We start from the raw sequence: 25,713 nt of genomic DNA, 5'->3' as shown, positions 1-25,713 counted from the left end.
ACAACAAACTAGCGAGGGGAGTGACAAGAAATGACTGCATTTTTAAAAAGGAAATTGTTTATCTGATCCCAAATGGTTTAATTACAGAAAGTTGAACAAAAAAAGTTCACATTTTATTCTAAATCAATGTTAAATAATTGAATAAATATAACAAATTTAGATTAAATTACTAATTGTCTAAATAAACCAAGGCATCAAATGGTTTAAAGTTATGGTGTATCAGCCATCAGATACACCAGGCCACAAATGCAGCATGATTAGGAGGCAAATATTCTTAGCTTTAGTTCTCTTAAAAGGAGCAGATATAGAGGGGAAAAAAAGCAGGGTTTTGAAACCAGGCGTAATTTGCCAGATTAAGGTAATCAAGGAAATTTCCACAAGACTCAACCTCATCAGGAGTAAGTTAGGAAGGAAGAACTGACAACCTGTAGAGAAATTACTTGAAATTGCAACACTGACAGCATGTAGAAAGGAGATATGTGAATGGTTGTGCAAGTAAAATTCTTGAAACCATTGAGAAGAATATCAAGCTGAATAGCCTATCTATTCTGTGCCTGGATTTGTGCTTTGTATGGGCACTCTGCTATTCTATCAGTGAAACAAAGCTTCTGAATCTGTAAAGAAGCGTTACTCTCATGCTGTAGTTATGCTGTGTGAAAGGTTCAAAAACATTGCAGTGAAATAGATGGGGGATCATATGGAATTATACTGTCTGTCTAATTCCTTTGATGCCACATTGACATTTGTGCCCCCAGCCATCTCTTCATAGAAACAATACAAGGCAGTAAATTGCACTGCTTTCAAGGCTTTGAGGTGGCCATAAAATATGTGTAACCATTACCACCATTTAAATCTGCATCCTTGTACTCTCAGTTATCATATCTCCCAATATTTATGGCTTCTGCCACCACTTCCCCAGGCTGTAAAAAAAGATTGCTTATTTATGCCCCTGTCCCACTTAGGAAACCTGAACGGAAACCTCTGGAGACTTTGCGCCCCACCCAAGGTTTCCGTGCGGTTCCCGGAAGTTGCAGGTGGTTGCCGGAGTTTGCAGGTAGTGGAAGCAGGTAGGGAGACTGACAAAAACCTCCGGGAACCTCCGAGAACCGCACGGAAACCTTGGGTGGGGCACAAAGTCTCCAGAGGTTCCCCTTCAGGTTTCCTAAGTGGGACAGGGGCATTACAAACATTTGCAGATTTGCAAGGCAGTAAGGTTGAAAACAATGGCTCCTTTTCTCTGGAATTTTGGAACTCATTTGTGCAGTAATGTTCCATTGACTCCCTTCTGGAACAACATACTGGCATTTACCATAATCGGTTATTCAAATATAAAAACATTAAACTCTAGTCCAAATGTCAACCCTATATACAAGCACACTGAATCCTTTGTATTTCCATACTGTGAAGGAGACGCCTGGCCCAATTTCTCATATCTTAGCTGAAGGAACAATGGCTAATTGCCTTGATCTTATCAGAGGTCAGCACAGAACAGGCATCTAGCCTGTGTAAGAAGGAACTGCAGATGCTGGTTTAAACCGAAGATAGACACAGAAAGCTGGAGTAACTCAACGGGATAGGCAGCATCTCTGGAAAGAAGGAATGGGTGACATTTCGGGTTAAGATCCTTCTTCAGACGTTCCTCACAGTCAATAGATTACACAAAGTAATTGGGAAAGGTTTTTTTTTTGGTTTTTTTAATAATTTTTTATTAGAGGCAACTGCATATCATAATCCAAACCAGTACAGACTTTGTTTAACGGTTACATATTAAGTATCCAGGTTTCCAGGGACCCAGTTACCAAAGTAGCTGGGATCCTCCTTTATCGGTTACCTATTAAAATTGCCTCTAATTATTTATTTATATTTATAGATCGAAAAAAATAAAGAAAGAAAGAAATTAGAAAAATAGGATAAACTATCAATAATAATCCCCCTATGTCTGCCTTCCGCAAAGACCGCTCCCTCCGCAATTCCCTCGTCAATTCTTCCCTTCCCTCCCGCACCACCCCCCCCCCCGGCACTTTCCGTTGCAACCGCAAGAAATGCAACACCTGTCCCTTCACCTCCCCCCTCGACTCCATTCAAGGACCCAAGCAGTCGTTCCAGGTGCGACAAAGGTTCACCTGTATCTCCTCCAACCTCATCTACTGCATCCGCTGCTCTAGATGTCAGCTGATTTACATCGGGGAGACTAAGCGGAGGTTGGGCGATCGTTTCGCCGAACACCTCCGCTCAGTCCGCAATAACCAACCTGACCTCCCGGTGGCTCAGCACTTCAACTCCCCCTCCCATTCCCAATCCGACCTCTCTGTCCTGGGTCTCCTCCATTGCCAGAGTGAGCAACAGCGGAAATTGGAGGAACAGCACCTCATATTCCGTCTGGGGACCTTGCGTCCGGATGGCATTAACATTGAATTCTCCCAATTTTGCTAGTCCGTGCTGTCTCCTCCCCTTCCTTAACCCTCTAGCTGTCTCCTCCCACCCTCCCATCCGCCCGCCCTCGGGCTCCTCCTCCTCCCCTTTTCCTTCCTTCTCCCCCCCACCCCCCATCAGTCTGAAGAAGGGTTTCGGCCCGAAACGTCGCCTATTTCCTTCGCTCCATAGATGCTGCTGCACCCGCTGAGTTTCTCCAGCAATTTTGTGTACTATCAATAATACGACTTGGGAGATAGGTCCGTAGGTCAGAGAACATAACTATTCATCTAGTCCTGGGTTCAGGCTTCAGTCCGGCCTCCGTGCCGGTCCGATCTACCCCTTCAAGTAATCTATAAATGGAGACCATATTCTAATGAATAATTCTGGTTTGTCAACTAAGACATATCTAATTTTTTCCAAATGTAAGGTCTCCGAAAACTAATTGGGAAAGGTTTTACATGTACCTTGAAATTTGCATTTCACTTACTGAATCAGCCAGGGCAAAGCTGCGTCAAAATGATTCAAAGACTTTTGTGCGGGAGGAAGGCATTTTGTGAGTTCCCACTGCCTGAGAAAGGATACATCAAGAGGAAGGGTCAGGGTGCAAACAAAAGGCTGGTTCTGCTTTTAGGCTTACACTTTCATGTTTATCTTGTGCAAGCTTGTTTCCAAGTGTGGCTGTTAGCTGCAGACATCTAGTAGGGGTGAAATGAAAACACTTGTAGCCTGAGTATTCATTGTGTTTGTGTAATTACCACAAGTGTGATGAATTGACATGCTCTCTTGGAGGCATGCACACAAAACTTCCAACTTTTCTCAAAGGTTGCTACCTTTGAATGTAATTAATCTAAAGGGCCTGTCCCACTGCGGCGATCAAGTTTAGAAAAGTTTGCTCTCCTCAAGCTCGCAGCATGATCGACACGTGGTCCTAAGAGGTCACTGCATCTCTCCTTCATGCTCGAGGGAAGTTCCCGCATATTTGCAGCCTCAGTTTGGCCGAGGAAAAATTTTCAGCATGCTGAAAATGCTGAAATGGAGTGGAGATGTAGTTATGAAATGTCTATGTAGTTATAGGCAGTCGAGGTAAGCGGTAGGCAATCTCCTTTGCTGACCAGGCATTTTAATTGGCTCATTGGAGTTTTCAGGACCAAGGAAAACCGACCAATAATGTTAAATGCCCGCTAAACTTTATTATAAGTTGTCTGGCTTCTTAAAAGTGTCTCCACTCCTTCTCCCCCCTTCACTCCCCCTCTCTCCCCTTCTCTGCCCCCTCCGTGCTCTCTAAAGGACCTACCGTACACTATGGCAGCCGTCTTTTACCTTCCTGTTCATCGCAGGTGTGAAATTCAGACAGCGCTCCCTCGCTTTCCCTGGCCCCCGCCTTTGCGATGTGTGTGTGTGTGTGTGTGTGTGTGTGTGTGTGCGCAGTCGGTCGGTCCAGCTCGCGGTTTCATCGCTGATGGTCGTTCCAGCTTGAGGTTTTTCAGGCGAGTGCCCTCAAGCTTGAAGGTCGAAGACAGTTGCTGAAAAGTCGCGTTTGTAGGACAGGCCCTTAAGTCTTGTATTTTTAATCTGCTGTGTAGAAAAGCTTTTGACATCACCTGTCTCAGTACTCTGCAAAATTTAGCTATTTTTTACATGTATGAAAATAAAATAAATTATCAGGATACAAGGAACTGCCGATGCTGGTTTGCAAAAGAAGACACAAAGTGCTGGAGTAATTCCTTAGCACTACCTGCCTCTCCACCTATCTTTGTATCAACTACAAACTTGACTACAAAGCTATAATTTCCATTCCAGCCCAGTGCTTCTTAAACTGGTGAATGGTTCACCCAAGGGTGAATGAAATTATTTTGGAGTGAATTAAACTAGACGGATGAATGAAGGGTGAATTACTTAATTTATTCAGATATTTATATACTTTTTTCTATTCTTAAAAAAGGCATTGCCATTAAAGTGGTAAGTAAGCTCTTATTGATTTTAATGGCAGAGGAGCTGGAAATTTGATATGTTTTTTTCTCTCTACCTATGGTTTTCTAATTTTAATGTAGCAGGATATTTCCCAAACTTACTGTAATATAACGTTTTAGGGAAGACCAGACGAGCTGGGATAATAAATTTATAAATGGCATCACTGGAGGATCGCCGTAGGCAACTGTTGAATTGTAACTTTACTTGTGTAGCAATTTAGCTACCATAGTTGATATTTGGTGGTATTGTGAGCTTTAGTGGGGAGAGTTATAGAAAGTTATATTAGTTGAATACTAATATATTAAATCAGACACTCTATGATTTTTTGAGCTAGTGTTCCAAGAAAAAAACTGCAGTGTAATCAAAGCCCAAAAGGATAGGATGGGGCTGACGCCCAGTGTTTAGAATGGTTTTTATCATTCTAATAGAATGATTTTCCAACTCCAGGGGTAATTAAACCTTTTTTTTGCACTCCTAGCTTTCTTTACATATTTTTAGGATGTTCAAAAAGTTGAATAAAATAAACACAAGAAATTAGTTAATTTGTGTTTTTTGCTCATGTGCCAAAATAAATTATTATATATAAAATGATACACAAGGGAGAATAAGACGAAAATTACCAAACAACATAAGAAAATTTAGTCGAGGATGAATGAAACTTTGTGATAAAGACTCAAGGGTAAATGACACTGAAATTGTTTAAGAAGCACTGATCTAGACAAACAAAGACCCACCTGATTACACAGTTGACTGTTCAATGATCACATTAGCCGCATACACGGTCTCCGGTGACCTTGAATAATTATTTTAATATGATTTCATGACAGAATTCTCAACTACTATTCATGGAATAATCACATCTATGCATTTTTTTTGGAAGGGTAAATCAAGGATTCTGCTCCAAGAGATAAGCTAAATGCACGTAAAAATGCTTTTGGATTTTCCAAATCCTCCAAGTAAGAAAAATGTCCACGAACGACATCAAACATACATTTAATTATATTCAAAGCATTTGATCTTGCTCGCCGCAGTTTGGAGACTTCTACAAGTGTCTAAAAGACTAAGAAGCTCATCATCCCGGGCTGTAATTCGCAACACAGCAGATCACAAAGTTCTACTCCACTGCAGATGATCAATAGCCATCTTCTGTATCTGGGGCATTTTTTTCTCACAGTAGAGAAGGTTAAAAATAGCATAACTGCCTAGTACTGGATCCTTCTAATATACTACGAAGAGAGATGCAGTACACACATATAATCAAACAAGCAGACGTTTTAAGATTTGAAATGGCAACCATTTTCACTGCCTTCATTTTCACTAGCTAGACAAATTTTCACTAGCTGGACAAAAAGCAAATCTTTCACGGGCTGACAGGCTTCCCCAGTGGGCATTTTTATTTTTAGTATCAACAATATTTAAAGAACTGAAATCTTCAATGCTCAGGTAAACCCACAAAAAGCTGGAGTAACTCAGCGGGACAGGCAGCATCTCTGGAGAGAAGGAATGGGTGACGTTTCGGTTCGAGACCCTTCTTCAGACTGGTTAGGGCGATGTCTAACCACAGAAATATCACTTGCATTGTTGCCCATTATCAAGTAGCAGCTATAACACCATCTATAAACAGCAATCTATATTAGTTGCACTATGGAAGGTCAGTATCAGCTATGGGGAAGAGAGTGGTTCTCAGATGGCAACAACTAACCTCTGTAACCATAACCAATGCCTTACCATGAAATAATCGGAAAATCAGATAGGAACTTTGAATTATAGTTAAAGTTTTGATTTGATGTGCTATGTTCAGTGGCACCGTCCAATTTTCCTATCCTTATCGACAGTGTGTGCAGAAGGAAATATCTGCACAATCCTAACTTCCAGAAGCTGTGGCTATGTTGAGTTTGCAATCAAATGTTGGCAAAACAAAGCATGAATGTTTGTTAAAAGTTTTGCCCAGACCTCGACACACCATCATAAATAATGTCAGACAATCACAAACCTGGCTTAGGCTTGTGCCTTGCTTGATAGGTTCTCAAGAAATATGAGTGCAATAACAAAACACTGAAAAGGCAGATGCCGACTGAATACAGAGTGGGCCAACACCTATCTGGTTCATCTTCTTTCAGCAAATGTTAATTCAAGGGCTAAATCTCAGAGCAAAACAACACCAAACTCACCCATTTAATACTATTGTTACTTGGTAATGTAAAGAAAATCTCAGTTCAAAATGCAAAAACGAATACACCAAACACAGCAAAAAGCGAGATAAACAATTCACTCAAAAATATAAATGTTCATTTTGAATCCAAAGCTACCCCAAACTATCTGGACACCACTCAACATCTCCTAAAGGAGTAAACTGTGCTGTAAGAGGAAAACTGCAAAAAGTAGCATTTAATCCAATGTAAAGACAATGAGAATGTCAGAAGAGATTTTGCATTGTTCTTGTTTTGTATGATTTTTATTCTGAATAAAGTTTATTTATGGTGAGAAAACACCTCCAACAAGCAGTCTCTTTGCTGCGTGGCTCACTATTGATTGAGCACAGTAACCTGACTAATTCCCTTTTTTGCACGTACATAGCCTGAAATAAATTCCTCTTCTATCTAAACTTCTTTATTCTCGATGAACAGACTACCCACAACATATGGTCCCTGATATTTCACTGCACATTTTAGTAAACCAGTCTTGAATAATTACTTTGTTTTCATAGATAATAACAACCAACATTTGACTAGAAATACAAAATACCAATACAAATACAAAAAAGGTCAGACGCAGTATATTCCACAGGAGTGACATACTCCCCAACTCTTCCTGGTCTTTCCACCAGAGGGTAGGCAGGTTTTTATCCGTCCCATTCCCAAGCTCCCTCTCCATTTAAATTTACTTCCTAAAATTGGACATAGAATTCTTACTGTTTTAGTTTTAGAGATACAGCAGAGAAACAGGCCCCTCAGCCCACAATGTCTGTGCCAACCAACGATCCCCATACACTTATATTATCCAACGTACACAAGGGACAATTTACAATAATACCAGGCAAATTAGATTACAAACCTGAACGTCTCGGGTACGAGTGTGGGAGGAAACCGGAGCACCCGGAGAAAACCCACACAGGTCACGGGGAGAACATACAATCTCCGCACAGACAGCATCTAGAGTCAGGATCGAACCTGGGTCTCTGGCACTGTAAGGCAGCAACTCTACCGCTGGGTACTGGGTTGACCTCATGACTGTTTTTTTACTTACTTTTATTCCACATCTCTTATCTATAAAACCCAGGATCCCATATTTGGTATTACCTGCCATGTTAGTCTCCCCTTCACTTCTCTCTCTTTCTCTTCTGACATCTCCTGTAGCATTTAAAACTCACATAGCCTGGCACCTGTTTGTTAATAAATCCTGATTATCTGCCATGGGACTCACTTGTAAACCTTTAATTTGTGCTGAGAGAACACCAGAAGAATTATTCCAATAAAGACATGTGAAGATAAGATGAAATAACGCTCATTCTTCATAGCAGTATACCAAGTAGTGTCAGACTCCCTCCATGTAATATAATGCAGGTCTCAATTATCCAGTTAAAACCAGTGTTGGTGTAAATAACATCAAATTGTATATTGAATAAACACTGCACAGTGCAAGAGAAATTATAGCCTGTCAAATATTAGCAATAAAACCATAACAATATTAACATATTAAGAAGTGATGGAAAATTAGTCATACTGATCGTCTTTAACAGAATCAAAACATTTATTCACATACGCCTGTGAACCTAATTTCCCCACCATATTTAATTCAGATATGAAACCAAAGTCAGTAAAACTTCTTGGTTCCCAATAACTCTCACCAGCTCTCTATCTTGAAAAGCACGATAGTTTACATGCACCTATATTATCCCACGTACACAAGGGACAATTTACATTTATACCAAGCCAATTAACCTACAAACCCTGTACGTCTTTGGAGTGTGGGAGGAAACCGAAGATCTCGGAGAAAGCCCACGCGGTCATAGGGAGAGTGTACAAACTCTATACAAACAGCACCCGTAGCTGGGATCGAACCTGGGTCTCTGCCACTGTAAGCGCTGTAAGGAAGCAATTCTACCGCTGCGCTGCTGTGCCGCCCTAAAGCTTGGGTGTTTTTTCTTGAGTGGCATGAATGAATGATTCTTCCATTAAGAAACCTATTTGTGAGCAGACTCACCAGTCACATTAATCAGAAACTAGGGTCCTTTCTTCAGTAAGTAATTTCCCCAAGGTAGTCAGCCAACATATTTCCCAGTTTTCCTATATATAGTGTTTAATTTTATTTTTCTCCAGGCAAGAACAACTTTCTGAAACCCTGGTTCAGTGGCAGCCCTCCCACTTGGGCTAGAATATTATGGGAAGCATGGGACAATATAGCTAGGGTGCTGATAGAGATTTTTGTATTTTCGTTAGCCACAAGCGAGGTAACAGAAGCTGGAGGTAAGTGAATGTTGTTTATTTATTTATGAAGGGCAGCAGGAAAATGACAGGTAACTACAGGCCACTGAGTCTTATGTCAGTGGCAGCAAGACAATCAGAAAATTCAACGGCAGGGGCTGTTTGGGTATATTCAGCAATGCATTGTGCGGGAAAAATTCTGACTCATGAATCTGATTGTTTTTTATTGAACTTGTGGTTCAAGTCCATAGTTCTCTGACAGTGGCAACATGGGAAGATAAGGTGGTAAAGAAGGCAACTGGCATGCTTACCTTCATAGGTTGGGACGGAGAATATAAATATACCAGGTTATGTGGCAAGTTTACAAAAAAAAGTGGCTAGACTGCAATTGGGTAATTGCCTGGAGTTCTGGTCATCAACCTCTAGGGTGTAATTACGCTGGAGAGTACAGAAAATATTAACCAAAATGTTGCCTTGATTGGAGAACTTTAGTTATGAGTAGAAATTGGATAGGCTGGGTTTATTTTCTCTGGAGCAAACAAGTGCTGAGCGAGACCTGATTGAGATATAGTCAAGAATCCTTTTCCATAATACATAGAAAAATAAAAAATAGGTGCAGGAGTTGGCCATTCGGCCCTTCGAGTCAGCACTGCCATTCAATATGATCATGGCTGATCATCTAAAATGAATATCAAAACAAGCAGCCATAGTTTTAAGGAGAGAGGAAGGAGTTTTGAAGGGAGAATTTCTTTTATACAGAGACTAGTTGATATTCAAATATGGCATAAGAGGTGATGGAATTAGATACAATCATTATAATGAAGACAGGCACTGATTAGGCAAGGAATAGAAAGATATAAACCTATTGCAGGCAAATGGGATTAGTGTACTGTAGATGGGGAAAAAAGATCAGCCCTTTTCTGTGCTGTCCGACTCTATGCTCAGAAGACCAAGTACCATTCCAGAGGTCTGAGATCATCTAGGCTGAAAGTGCAGTGCCATACTGAAGGAAGTGCCGCACAATTGTAGTGAAGTTATAGTTACACATCCCTTCGTTCTGACTCATCCTTGCCAACCAAGATGTCTATCTGAGAATATGCCATTTTCCTGCATTTGGCCCATATCCGTCAAAACATTTTCTATTCATCAACCCGTTCAAATGTCCTTTAAACATTGTAATTGTACATGCATCAACAGCTTCCTCTGTCAGTTCATTGCATATAGCCACGGCCCTCTGTGAAAAAGTTGCCCTTCACGTTACTTTTACATTTTTCCCCACTCACCTTAAATCTACATGCTCTTGTTTTAACCCCCCCCCCCCCATGGGAAAATGACTGCAACCATCCACCTTTTTGTAAGAGTTTTTTGTAAACTCTTTAGTCAGAGGGTGATGAATCTGTGCGATTCTTTGCCACAGGATGCTGTGGAGGTCGAATCGGTGGATATATTTAAGGCAGAGATAGATCGATTCTTGATTAGAAGAGGTGTCAGAGGCTATGGAGGGAAAGGCAGGAGAATGGGGTTAGGATGGAGCGATAGATCAGCCATGATTGAATGGCGGAGTAGACTTGATGGACCAAATGGCCTAATTCTGCTCTTATCACATGATCTTATCGATACCGTCACAATTTTATATACCTCTGTAAGGTCATTCCTCAACCTCATACACTACAGTGAAAACATCTGCAACCTATCCTGAATAACTCATTCTCTGCTCTCCTGGTAACATCCTCGGGGATCTTTTCTGCACACATTCCAGCTTAATGTCATCCTTCCTACAGCTGGGCAATTGGAACTGTGTACAATACTCCAAGTGTAGTCTCACCAATAACTTGTGCAGTTGCAACATGACATCCCACCTACTGCACTGAATGCCCTGACCGATGAAGGAGAGCACGCTAAATGCCTTCTCCACCATCCCGCTTACCTGTGTCGCCTTGTGCCATTTGGTCTCTCTATGCTACGGCATGCTATAAGGCCCTAATATTTATTGTACAAGTTCTGACCTAGTTTAAGTTAACAAAATGTAACAACTCACACTTGTCAGAGTTAAATAATCTCCTGGCATTCCTTGGTCCACTTCCCCAATTCATTTTGATCCTGTTGTAATCTTAGCTAACTGTGTTCACTGTCCATTGCACCACCAATTTTTGTGATATCCACAAACTTAAAACCTTGTCAACAACATTCTCATTCAAATTGTTAATCTAGGTGACAAACAACAATGGATCCAGCACAGATTCCTGTGGCGCACCGCTGGTCACCAGTCTCCAACCTGAATTACAACCCTTCACTAGTGACTCCTTCTGTCAAGCAATTTTTGTATCAATTGCCCAGCATACTGTGGATTCCATGTGATATAAACAACCATGCAGGACTGTCAAAGGCCTTGCTCAATTCCATGTAGACAATGTGCACCACCCTTCTTTCATAAAGCCTAAAAAAAAGCACAAATGTTAGACATGATTTCCCATCCATAGAGTATGCCAACTATTCCTTATCAGTCTTGCCTTTACAAATGCTGTCCTTCAGAATCCCTTCCAGTAATTTTCCCACCATGGGTGTTTGGTACACCAGCCTATAGTGCCATAGCTTTTCCTTGTAATTTCTTCCATAGATTCCCACAATGTCCTTGGCTACACTTGTTCATGGCCAATGGATTTATTCACCTTAGAATGCCATCAGATATCAGCACCACCTCTGTTGTAATGTGGATGTGTTCTTCATTTCCCTTAATTCCTTTGCTTCCATGAGCTTCACAATAGATACAAATGAGAAATTCAAATGATATACAAATGAGGTTAACAACTGGGCCATCCCCCATGACTCCATAGCCAGCCAAATTGACCCTTAAGAGTATTTTTCTTTACCTAGCTACCCGTTTGCTTTTAATATATTTTGCAAATTATCTAAGGGTTCTCTTTTGTCTTATCTGCCAAAACTATGTTGTGTCTTTTATACCTTCCTGATATTCCTCTTAAATATACTCCCACATCTATGCTCCTCAAGGGATTCGCTCAATCCCAGCTGCCTACAATTGTCATACACCTTTTTCCTGACTAGCACCAACAATATACTTCATCAATTATGGTTGCCTAATTTTGCCATTCTCGCCCTTCACTCTAACAGGAATATGCTTCCCCTGAACTCTCTCTATCTCACATTTAAAAGCATTCTACTTGCCAGTATCCCTTTGACTGCTAAGAGCCTCTTGCAATAAACCTTTGCAAATTCCTGACTAATGTATCAATATTTGCCTTGCCCCAATTTAGAGCTTTAACTTGTGGACCAGTCCTATCTTTCTCCATAACTATTTAAAAACAAATAGAATTATGGTCCCAAAGTACTCCCCCACTGATACTTCAGTCACTATCCCGGCCTCATTTCCCTAAAATTCTTTAGATGAGACTGATATCCTCTCTGTTGTTTTAAAGGGAACACAAGAAAATCAGCTGCATTAGTTGAAGACCAGATGAGGTGTCACTGATGATAAATATTGACCACAGTATATACTCTGGGTATAAATATTGATCAAAGTCTAAAGGGTTTCTTCTCTTCTCAAAATCATCCAATTAACATCGCAATTAACATCCCTATTTAACAGGATTTTTAGCCATTGCTGTTTATGGAACATAACTTGCACAAATAAGACACTGCATTTCAAACGCTGCAACAGTGACTACAGTTCAAATACCTCTACGTTCACTTAACCGTTGAGTGTAAAATGACATACTAGTGTTAGTTTATTGATTGTTTTTGAGGTTCTGATTGTCGCTGGCGAGGGCAGCAATTACTGCTCATCCTGAAGTGTCTTGAGAACGAGTCATTCTTAAACTGCCACTGTCCCTCTGGTGAAGGTATTCCCATAGCACCACAAAACCTGCTTTATTACAGATTTGTTGTTATGTCAAAATGAGTAAATAGGGGCATCTAAACACAAGAAAAAATTGATGTGACCCATCTTACTCCACTTTAAAATGAGATTCCAGAATCCAGTATATGGAAGATGCTAGAATGAGAGGTAGGAATATGTGGGATGTGCTGGCATACTAGTTCCTAACTTCTCTTGCATTTCTAAGTCTATTAATTATCCATAATCTTACAACAAAGACAAAAGGATTCACGACTCCTATACTACCACATAAATTTATTATATGTACTGCTTCAACATTAAAAAGCTCATTTCAGGAAATAAAGGCCAAACATACATATTATAAATGATAAAAGTCTCAATTTGAATCAAAGGTCTGAAGAATGCCTCTGGATACCATTATTGATCCAACATTGAGGCCAAATTTGACCTCAAAAGGAAGATTCAGCATCCAGTCACTCTGATGCTGTCAAAATAGGTTTGGAATCTTCTGCTGCATGTTTCTTTCTTCCTCATCAATGAAACTGCCAGATTTTCAACCCAAGCTGAATCATTAAATATTTTTTTCTAAAAACTTCCTTTTGGATTGATTAGGATTAGGGCCCAGATATTAACCATACACAAGTGGCCAGATGGATGAATTAGAACTGCACCAATGCACCGGGAATCATTGGCAAAGCATTTAAACACCCGAGCCTCTTTGTAATCTACCAATGGTCTTAAAGACTGATGTTTTAATGAGCAACATTTTAACTAAAGAGTTAGATATATCCAAACTCAAAGCATCTAAAAACTGTGTAAACTATTTTAAAATGTTTCCCACAAATAAAAGCTCTGTTCAGAGTCACGAATCGTCTCTATTTTGAAGTGTTATATGTGAATTGCTTATATTGGCTGGATGTGTCACATTATAATTAAGTCTTATGTTCCATGGAAATGTTGAAAAAGAACCTAACCCTCTTGTCTGCTTTCAATGACATATTGGACCATTTACCAGACCATGACATTATTGTGTTCCTAAAAAGTGAAATAAGTGCCATTAATTTTAAAAGAGTACCATTAACATGTCAATCACTCCTCTGTCCTCACCTCACTGTGGCTCCAGTTTGCCCATTGCTGTTGTAATGGTTGAGATTCAATTGGCAAGTTGCCATGGGAACACAAACGTACATCTTCATGCATCAATGCTGGAGGTACTAAAATAGAAATACCGCCATTGCAGGTTAATGAAAGGACACCACAAACAATCACAATGTCTAATGTAAAGAAAGTGTATGGTTAATCAATTCTGCAAATTTATAAAAACATGCTATAGAAAATACTCAGTGAGAGCTGCAGTTACATTGTCGGTTCCCTACTGTTACAAAAATGTTTTTGTGTAGCATGATACCTCTGAAGTCAAATTCAAACCTGAAGATTAGTTAATTTCATGTCCACATCATTCTGGGTAAAGTATAAAAACAGACATTTAAAATGGGACATACTTTGGATTTCCTGCGAAGTTCATAAATAGGTGCTAAATGTCACTTAGTCATTCCTAATATTGATAGACTAAAATCTGTGATTTTTTTTAAAGAAGTAGGATTTATGTCATTTTATTTCAGGGCTGAAGTGGCTTCATTGTTCTAACAATGTGTAGTTTGCATTCAACACATTGTTGGAAGAAGAACCAGCCAACTAGATTCTCAGATACTTTGTTAGCTTGAGGTGAAAGTGTGAAGTGTGCCATTTTATTTATTTGCTCATGGAATGTGGATGTATAGGGCAGCATTCATTACCCATCCATAACTGCTGTCTAACTGTGTGACCTTGACCATTTCGTAAGACCGGGGTTCCGACCCAAAACGGCACCTATTTCGGAGATGCTGCTGACCCGCTGAGTTACTCCAGCATTTTGTTTCTGGAGTCGCACAGAGACTAGACCAGTTAAAGACAGCAGATTTCCTTCAGTAAAACCAGATGAGTTTTTATGAAATCCAGTACATCCCGCGTCATCAAAACCTGAACATGCATTTTTATGTGCAGGAAAGAACTGCAGATGCTGGTTTAAATCGAAGGTAGACACAAAATGCTGGAGTAACTCAGTGGGACAGGCAGCATCTTTGGAGAGAAGGAATGGGTGACATTTCGGCTCAAGACACTTCTTCAGTCTCGATAATTTTATAATTTCTATGTAATTTACATTCATGGATTAGTCATTATCCATGTCATTACATGTCATGTAATAGTGTATTAGTCATTGCATGGATTAGCCAAACCTCCAGATTACTAGACCAGTAATTTAGCCCCTCTTCCACTGAACTCAATGCATCACCTGAACAGATTAGCTTTTCCATGGAATTGAAAACTAACCCTATATTGGCAGAATCTGGTCTATGGAGGGATGGAGAGGTTGTAGTAGTGGGATTGAGGGAGGGAAAGGGAAAGGCACAAAAATAGGTCACTAATCTCATACATCAAGAGTACGAATAAGAGGAAAAAAAAGGTCACCCCACAGCCTACTTCATTCCAGGGGAAAAGTCCAGCCTATCCAATCTCCCCAATAACTCAAATCCTCCAATGCCGAAAATATACAATGGTGAATCTCTCCTAAACTCTCTCGTGTGCAATCACATTCTTCTCATAGCATGAAGATTAGAACTACACACAGCACTCTATGTGTGGCCTAACCATATGATATCTTTTATTTCGAACGATTAAAAAAAAAGAAGAAAAGAAAAGAAGAAAATGAATAAATAAAAGGAAAATTATATATATACATATATATATACATAAATACATACACACATACATACATGTACATATATACATACATATACACATATACACACATACACATATACATAACATATATGTACATACATAAATTAAAAAATCAAAAGCCAATTTCAACATAATACACATTAGACTCGTTCGAAAAGGGATAGGAAGAAGCCTATGCTTGTCAAGTCCTCCCCCCATTCTTCACCATTAACAAATGCAAAATTCAATAAAATAAACTAAATAGACAATTCAAATAAAACTACTCCAATCAAGCTATTAAGAAAAAAAGAACAAAAAAAGAAAAGAACAAAAAGAACAAGCACCATTAACATCTGTGAGATTTACATTCTCCTTCCTCATTACTGTACTTTTCAAAGATATATCTTTTGTACATTTTTTTAAATTGCATTATATTCATACTTTGTTTAATCGTTTCAAGACCATTCCACAAAACCACCCCACAAATGGAAATACACATACTTTTTAAATTGGTCCGAGCATAATGCTGTTTCAAGTTTAGTTTCCCTCTAAAGTTATAACCCCCCTCTCTGTCTTTGAACAGTTTTTGTATGTTTACAGGTAGCAGTTTATTTTTTGCTTTATAAATTATTTGTGCAGTCTTAAATTCTACCAGATCCTTAATCTTTAAGGTGTGTAATTTTAAATACAGTATATTGGTGTGTTCATGATATCCTACATTGTTTACTATACGAATAGCTCTTTTTTGTAGTGGGCTTAGTGATTGTAAGGTGGTTTTGTAGGTGTTGCCCCATACTTCCACACAGTAATTTAAATACGGTAACACAAGTGAGCTGTACAGAATATACAATGCTCTCTCATTCAAAACATGCCTTGCTTTCCCCATCACTCCAATACTCCGTGCTACTTTTGCTCTCACATGTTTTATATGGGGTTTCCAGCAGATTTTGTGATCAAGAATCACACCCAGAAATTTATTTTCATACACTCTTTCTATTTCAACATTATTTATCATTACTTTTACTTGTGTATTTATTTTGCGTTTTCCAAACAGCATAAGTTTGGTTTTGTTTAAATTTAATGATAATTTATTCAAATCAAACCATGTTTTTAGTAGTTTGTTTTTAGTTTACTCATTTCTGCTGTGACCACCTCCAAAAGCTGCTGCAAATTATCCCCATCACAGAAAATATTAGTGTCATCTGCAAATAACACAAATTTCAAGAGGTTTGACACCCTACATATATCATTAATATACAAAATAAATAATTTGGGGCCCAAAACCGACCCTGTGGGACTCCACAAGTTATTTCTAAGCATGTTGATTTGCAGTCCCCTATTTGCACAAACTGATGTCTTTTACTTATGTAGCTTCTCATCCACTCTAGTACAACCCCTCTGATTCCATACTTTTCCAGTTTTTTGATTAGCAAATGATGATCAATTGTATCGAATGCTTTTTTCAAATCTATAAATACACCCACTGCATATTTCTTGTTATCTATAGAACTGGTAATGTCTTCACTTAACTCCATTAATGCCATGGATGTCGATCTGTTTGACCTGAATCCATATTGACTATCAACTAGCAATTCGTGCTTCTCGATAAAGTTATCTAATCTACTTACATACAGTTTTTCTAATATTTTTGAGAACTGAGAGAGTAACGACACCGGCCTGTAATTTGTAAATTGATTGTGTATGTAAAGTTGCAACATGATGTCTCAACTTTAATGTTCCATGCCATATTTCTTCTTCATCACCATATCTAAGCAAGTTGCCCCTTTCATAGAACTATGGACTTGGAACCCTAGGAACCCTAGGACTCCGTGTTCATCACCATTCCTTAGTTCATTACCACTTTCTGGCTATGTCTTACCCCTACATGACTTCCCAAATGCATCACCTTGCACTTTTTGGATTAAATTCCATCTCTAATGATCTGCCTAACTCTCCAAATGATCTAAATCCTCCTGCAGTCGGATAATTTCCCTTGCTCATCATAACACCACCATGCCATTTGTGTTGTCCGCAAACTTCCTAATCACATCTTCTATGTTCACATTTCAGTTATTTATATATATCATAAACAGTGATGCTCCCAGCACCGATCCACATAGTTCACAAATAGATACAGACTTCCAATCAGGAAAGTATCCTTCCAACACTACCCTTTTCCTCCTATCACAAAGTCATTTTGGGATTCAATAAGCTAGCTCATTTTGGATCCATGTGCTTAACCTTCTCGACCAGCCTACCATGCAGGACCTTGTCAAATGATTGATTCTTCTTCTTCTTGCGAATGAAACATAACCTGAAGGAATAGTTAGATCATTGATTGATTGATTGATTGATTGATTGATTGATTGATAGATACAGCATGGAAACAGTCACTTAGGCCCATCAATGTTATCTTACTTTCACATCCACTATAGACACACTAGAGGCGATTTACAGAGGCCAATTAACCACAAACACGCATGTCTTTGGGATGTAGACACCAGAACATCAGGAAGAAACCCATGCAGTCACAGGAAGAATGTGCAAATTCCACACAGGCAGCACCTGAGGTCAGGATCGAACCAGTAGCTCTACCAGCTGCACTCTGTGTACCCCAATGTCTCCTTGATATATTTGAAACAGTATGATTTTAAAAATAATGTATTTTTCATACTTTCCAATATGCTATTTTACTTTTTGTAAAAGGTTAAAATAAATTGTAAGGGTTTTTATTTCTTGCTTTCCTCGAGGAAAATGCCTTCAATCTGACCGGCCCTTCAGCCAACATGCTACAACGTCCCTGTTAACAGAGATTTACTCCAGGAGGTGCAAATGACAATGCCATAATACACACTAAATCTTCACTGGCACTTAACCTCAAGGTCTGTGGCAAACAGTATCCCCTCACCACTGACAGAATCATCTGAGTTTTGAAATATATTCATTTAAAAACAGCATACACCCCTCTAGCTTTCTAAATGTGAGAATGTAAAAGTTGCCATGACTTTGCTCATGCCTTTGTTGTTGAGAATTTGACAACCAGCCTGCAGATAACAGTAGCAAACATCATTCTATTAGTATGTTGCACATGTGTATTTAAATTGCACTGCCCTAAAACTTAATGGAATAATTCCATCACCCTTTGCTGCCATCAGCAGGGGAGCCCAACATTGCAGCACTGATTCCTCAGTATAGTTTTTAGTGCTCTATTTCTCACCCCTGCAAACGTTAAAGTGTGGCTACCCTCTGGAAGCATATTTTCTCACCTTCACTCCTTTGTAAATATTCAGGAAGCAGGGTCTCAGGGAGTGTGGCCGGGAGTGAATAGCCATTTTTCCTGGCAACGACTAGGTGAAAGGCAGCACAGAACTCGTACAGTGTTAAAGCTCCATCACAATCCACATCAGAGAGCTCCCTGTGGACATAATGGCTGTTAACCTTGAGGGCTAAATATCTTGTCTGCATCTTATGACAACTTTGAGAAGGTATCAACATTAAATTCAGAGAAACATCAATCGATTTTCTTCTAAGAAAAGCTTCAAACGTAATCCTGTGCCACAAGTTTAAGTATTGACCTTGTAGCATTTGTAACAATTTTTTTTAGATACCAAATTTGGTTAAAAAAAGGATTAAATGTTTAGCTCCCAGAAGTTCAATCACATTCATGTGTTCTGAAGATGCACAGGGCAAAATAGGATTCAAGTAAATAAGATGCTGGAATCAATTAGCCAATCTATTCTTGCACACTTCCATGCAGTTATCTCAAGAAAGGCTTTATTCCATCAGCAAAGTAAGTACCTCAAAAAGATTTTTTAAAATCTCTGCGCAGAAAACCATATGGCTGTGAATTTGGACTGGAAGTGCAACAACCTTCTATTGCTTTAAAATTACACCACAACTGTTAAAATTATTTATTTACACACATTAAAACAAAATCTATTCTGGGGTTCATTAAACCAAATTTTTCAAATAGCATTATTGAAAATGGAAACAAATGCATTTTATTTGTTACTCCATGATCTTCCAATTATGGCAAGATATTACTTCCCAGTCAATAAAATCAAACTATTCAGAATCTGAAATTAAAATATAATAACACCTTGAAATTATATCATATAAAAATGAACAGGAAAGAATGCAGGCAACCAACTCGTTACCATTTAAATCCTTTTCTCACCCATTGTGAATGTGTTTCTCACAAATTATCTATGATTAATCTGCTTTTCATTGATAAAATTTATATTTTACTTTTAAATTTCAAGCTTTATCCTTTTTTCATAGCAAAAGGATTTGAGTATAGGAGCAGGGAGGTTCTACTGCAGTTGTACAGGGTCTTGGTGAGACCACACCTGGAGTATTGCGTACAGTTTTGGTCTCCAAATCTGAGGAAGGACATTATTGCCATAGAGGGAGTCCAGAGAAGGTTCACCAGACTGATTCCTGGGATGTCAGGACTTTCATATGAAGAAAGACTGGATAGACTCGGCTTGTACTCGCTAGAATTTAGGAGATTGAGGGGGGATCTTATAGAAACTTACAAAATTCTTAAGGGATTGGACAGGCTAGATGCAGGAAGATTGTTCCCGATGTTGGGGTCTAGTCCAGGACAAGGGGTGACAGCTTAAGGATAGAGGGGAAATCCTTTAGGACCGAGATGAGAAAAACATTTTTCACACAGAGAGTGGTGAATCTCTGGAACTCTCTGCCACAGAAGGTAGTTGAGGCCAGTTCATTGGCTATGTTTAAGAGGGAGGTAGATGTGGCCCTTGTGGCTAAAAGGATCAGGGGGTATGGAGAGAAGGCAGGTACAGGATACTGAGTTGGATGATCAGCCATGATCATAATGAATGGCGGTGCAGGCTCGAAGGGCCGAATGGCCTACTCCTGCACCTATTTTCTATGTTTCTATGTTTCTACATCTGATTTCAATATAACTGAACAAGAGAGATAATCAATTCCTAATTAATCCAATGTACTCTTGTATCTCTGCAATGGCATGTGCATATTATAGCGCTGTGAATGTGTGTTATTTCCTTGCTAGCTTAACTAGCTGGGTTCTACACCCCTTAACTGCTTTGATAATTGAATGAAATCTGGAGCACAGACATTGGCAAAATTGCTCAATGCCGCTTAAACATGTAATTCAATTATTTAAACATATAAGTGATAGGATTGTTTAGCTACTGGGCATTACTGATTTAATGTTCTGTGTTGATACTTGTGCAGCTTTTAAGTAGCTGACAAACTAACAGTTATTCTTTTTGTAAGTTACTCCAGTACTTTGTGTCTTCTTACGTGTAAACTAGCACCTGCCAGTTTCTTATTTCTCTTGACAAACATACTCATTGGGCTGCCTAAAACAAATGAAACCAAGCAGGTCATAATGTTTTTTCTATGAGATTATTTGATTATTTAATAGTTTCGGGGTTGCAACAAACATTCAATGGACAGCAAGTAGAAATGTAGAAAATGAATGAAAAATATTTAAATGGCATTCGTGCAGATAATATAACAGAGATGATTAAAAAATTGATTTTGTAAATATCTTCTATAATGAGTACTAGCAGGAAACGAGTGTTGCCACTGATACTCATATACACCAAGTGACGAGAAATAGACTGATAGGACAACATTGTCCGTCATTCAGGAGGCATAAATACAGCTATTGGAGGTTAGAAGGGAATATTCTAAAAACCTGAAAGAATAACTTTTTTAAATTCATGGAACAATCAAAATAGCTGCGTTAAAAACAAAAAATAAGATACAGGGTAGTTGAGTGGCCAATTTTTAATGTACAGGTGCACAACCTTTTATCCGAAAGCCTTGGGACCAGACACTTTTCGTAATTCGGAATTTGTCGGCCTTCGGAATGGAAATTTTTTAGCGTAGATTTTAATGGCTGGCTCAGTGGTAGAGTGCTCGGCTCATATCCGCAAGGTCGCGAGTTTGCGCCTTGATCCCGGCAGTTCCTCGGTCGCGAGTTTGAGTCTTCAATGTAGTTTTTTCTTGCAGAATAAATGTCTGTATGAAATGCAGTGTGTTGAATGAATTCCTGAATTTGTAAATGTGACCGCAGCATTGAATCACCTCTCGCACTCATGTCACCCTAGCGGGGCTACATGCCCTTAGGCGGCCTAAGGCGACATTTTCACACTCTTATATCCGTGTGCAGCAGAGGCGACAAACGTGAGCTTTGGCGTGCCATATTTAGCGCCAAACGTGAGCTTTGGTGAGCTTTGGTGTGCAGACCACATCCTGGAAAAAATGTCCGGTTTCTTCCAGGTAGGCGATATACCCTCCCGGGCAATATACCCTCCACTTCTCTTTTATGAAGGGGATTTAGTTCCCCTTTCTTCCAGGACCGACCGGAGGTTCCGCTGTCACCTCTGCGGGCCGCCCTCGGTGAACGTCCTGTCTCCCTGTCCCTGGGATAGTAGGGGGCGATCAAACAGCACAATACCCCCCTCCCCCTCCAACTCCAGAGGAATCCGCTCCCCGATGGGCCGCTACGGCGACAAGTGGCAGTTCGCCCACAGCCCGAGCTGCGCGACCCCAAGAACAAGACGTACCTTGCACACCATCAGCTTCTGCCCCTACGGGGAGCGTGTTCCTCTGGAGCTGGAGCGGGGCTGGAGTTGCTGATCTGGGATCTCCGTGCTTGCAGTGGGCCTGGGGGTCGGTGTCCCGATGAGGGGGCGCAGCTCGGGCTGTGGGCGAACTGCCACTTGTCGCCGTAGCGGCCCATCGGGGAACGGCTTCTGGTGGTCCTGACGTCTCCGGCCAGTTGGCAGTTTTCCTCTGGAGTTGGAACGGGGCTGGGCTGCTGCTGGCTGTGGGTCTCTGGGATCTCCGTGCTTGCAGTGGGCCTGGGGGTCGGTGTCCCGTTGGTACTGACGTCTCCGGTGACTGGCACTGACCTGCTGGCATCGCCGACGTGAAGACAGTGCAAAGCCCCCGCGCCGGTGCAATGGGCGGGGAGCTGGAGAGGGGAGGGAAGGGGTCACACACATGGCCGGGAAGCAGAGGGGTGTAGGTGGGATGAAACTGAAGGGAGCGACAATCTGCTGCTGCCTGCCCGCTGAGTTAAAAAGTTCCCACGCAAGACTCACGATACACTGTGTATCGTGAGTCTACCGTGGGAACATTTTAACTCAGCGGGCAGGCAGCAGCATATTGTCAATTATTAACCCTCCCGCGCAATATACCCTCACCTTCTCTTTTATGAATGGGGATTTAGTTCCCCTTTCTTCGAGGACCGACCGGAGGTTCCGCTGTCACCTCTGCGGGCCGCCCTCGGTGAACGTTTTCAAGGACCTTTCTTCAAGGACCAATAAAATGTCCGCTATTCGGAGGTTTTCGTTATTTGGATCTTCGGATAAAAGGTTGTGCACCTGCAGCATGAATGCATCAACAAAATGGTTTCTATCATGCCTGTCAGCACATCTAAAAACTAAAGCAGACCGTGAGCCTTGGAGTACAGAGACATCCAAAGAACAACCCCGAGTCACACTAATGATGTGGTAAAAGTACACCAAAATAACTTGCATTCATATGCAGAAGGAATAACAGCAGGATCATTTTCAAAAATAAATTGACAGGTCAATTCACCAGCATGACAAATTATTTGTGCAATTTAAATTTTTCTGTTGTCAAACATGTGATCATTAGCACATCTGTGGCAAAGAGGCAGGAAGTTACGAAGCAAATTTAAAATTATACTAATCAATAACACAAACGGAAAATGCTTGAAATACTCAGTGAATCTGGCAGCATCTGTGGAAAGAGAAACAGAGTTAATGTTGAAAAGTTGTAGAGTCAAGAGATGTGTCGTCTGCCGCAGAACAATAACATTCTTACTTCCTGCAAGTTTACAGGCACAATAGTTGCAACAACAACAATAAACATATAATAAATTAGCAATTATTCCAAGCGAACTAGACCATGGCAGTGAAAAACCCAAAGTACATGGACAATTTGTGCTGATTCACAACTCATGGAGTAGTCTTTGCTCAGCTAAAATCACCCACATGTGAAAGATCCTCCGGCAGCGGCTGTTGTTTCACCATTAATTCCCCAGTAATATTTGAGTCCACATCTCCTATGTGCAAAAAACTACTAACATATTAATCACAGCTTCAAGCAAATTTAACACTTGGCAGATTCTGGTCACTGTATTAAAAATCATATAGATCTGGAAAACAGATCACAGTGACTGGTTTCTTGTACCAATGGACACAGTTGAAAACCGCTGTTGAAAAGGGAAACAAAATATATAAATTGAATTAGACTTACCATATGTGAGAAAGTTCTCGGATAGGAAGCTTTGACTTGGTGAAGAGATCCTTAGCAACAAACCCTGTAAGAGGACTTGGGTTAATTAGTGACTGAAATTGTAAAACTATAAATCTCTGAAGAGTGTAGACTGCTTAATTTCATCCACAAAGGACTGTTTATTCCCTTTGAGCTCACAGAATCGCAAACGTGTAGGATAGTACTAGTGTATGGGGAGATCGCTGGTTGACAAGGACTGGGTGGGTGGAAGGGTCTGTTTCCACACTGTTTCTCAATAGTTTAAATGTAGGCTATGATAAGGAATTTGAATATCAATGAAAATACAACTGACACCAATCTATTACATTATTTATTGAACAAATTCCAATAAATTAAATGACAAAGCTGATTATATAAAATAAATGTGTAGGAAGGAACTGCAGATGCTGGTTTAAACCGAAGATAGACCAAAAATGTTGGAGTAACTCAGCAGGGCAGGCAGCGTCTCTGGAGAGAAGGAATGGGTGACGTTTCGGGTCGAGACTCTTCTTCAGACTGATGTCAGGGGAGAGGGAGACACATAGCTAAGGAAAAGTAAGGTGTGAATACAGGACAAAGGGGATAAGGATCAAGGAAAATGTAGAATAGATCATTGTTAGCTGGGAGAAGGTAACAACAAAGCAAACAGAGATAAAATGTAGTCAGAGACCCGCGGAGCTCACCCGACCCTCAGTCCTCACCCGACCCTCGGTCCTCACCTGACCCGCGGAGCCCAACCGCCCGCGGCCCTCACCCGACCCGCGGCCCTCACCCGACCCGCGGCCCTCACCCGACCCGCGGAGCTCAATCGTCCCGCGGAGCTGGAGAACGCCAGGTGAGCCCCGGAGCTGGAGAATGCCACCCGACCTGTGGAGCTCACCTGACCCACGCAGCTGGAGAACACCAACCGACCCGTGGAGCTGGAGAACGCTACCCGACCCGTGGAGCTCACCTGACCCTCGCAGCTGGAGAACACCACCCGACCCGTGCAGCTGGAGAACACCGCGGAGCTGGGGACCGCCACCCGACCAGCTGGGCTGGAGAACGCCAGGTAAGCCCCGGGGCTGGAGACCATCAGCAGATCCGCGGGGCTGAAGACCGCCTGCGGAGCCACGGAGGCGCAGACGCGGAGCAACGGATCGGCAGAACACCAGCGCGCACCAAGCCAGCTCGGCCGACCAGAAGCACCAACAGACGGCGACGCGTACGAAAACACCGCCGGGGACGCAGAGGTGGGTTAAAGGCCAGGTTAGAGCTAGCCCCACACAGGGTAGCGATTCCTAGCCTTTTCCTCGCCAATGTGCGCTCACTGGCAAACAAAATGGACGAACTCCGGCTAAGGATCACCTCCCACAACTGGATCAAAGACTGCAACATCCTGATCTTCACGGAAACTTGGCTCAACACTGACGTTCCTGACAGCGCCATCCAGCTATCGGGGCGTCATTTACTCCGAGCGGACAGGATATCAGACTCCGGTAAGACCAGAGGTGGGGGTCTGTGCATTTATGTAAATAAAGCATGGTGCACGGACTCCACCATCATCGAGAGTCACTGCTCAGCTAACCTTGAGTTCCTCTTGGTTAGATGCAGACCGTTCTATCTGCCCAGAGAGTTCACCTCCACTGTTGTGACTGCAGCCTATATCCCTCCTGATGCTAATGCCAAGCTTGCAATGAAAGAGCTGCATACTGCCATTAGCAATCAACAGAAGCACAACCCCGAGGCAGCCTTCATTGTTGCGGGTGACTTCAATCACTCTAACCTGAAGACTGTACTCCCCAAATTCCACCAACATGTCTCCTTCCCCACTAGAGTAGACAAGACACTGGACAAAGTCTACACCAACATGGCTGAAGCTTACAAAGCCATCCCCCTCCCCACCTTGGTCAGTCTGATCACGTCTCATTGTTCCTGCTCCCTAAGTACTCACCACTCATCAGACGGGTTAAACCAACTGTGAGGACAGTTAAAGTCTGG

General features: G+C 41.0%; 1 protein-coding gene across 1 annotated transcript in view; it reads right to left on the bottom strand.

Annotated features, from left to right (window-relative positions):
• The window catches only part of reps2 (RALBP1 associated Eps domain containing 2), a 132,788-nt gene that overhangs the window by 42,823 nt on the left and 64,252 nt on the right, over positions 1–25,713 (bottom strand). Inside the window, exons 7-9 of the mRNA XM_033032735.1 lie at positions 23,716–23,779; positions 18,690–18,838; positions 13,771–13,877 (exon numbers count right to left, since the gene is read on the bottom strand). Of these exons, the coding sequence (XP_032888626.1) occupies positions 13,771–13,877; positions 18,690–18,838; positions 23,716–23,779 (320 nt within the window). The remainder of the gene's footprint in view (positions 1–13,770; positions 13,878–18,689; positions 18,839–23,715; positions 23,780–25,713) is intronic.

Source organism: Amblyraja radiata, chromosome 14 (assembly GCF_010909765.2).
Source record: "Amblyraja radiata isolate CabotCenter1 chromosome 14, sAmbRad1.1.pri, whole genome shotgun sequence".
Lineage (NCBI taxonomy): Eukaryota > Metazoa > Chordata > Chondrichthyes > Rajiformes > Rajidae > Amblyraja > Amblyraja radiata.
Note: the sequence above shows the minus strand (reverse complement) of the source record. Positions and strands in the feature narration are given on the sequence as shown.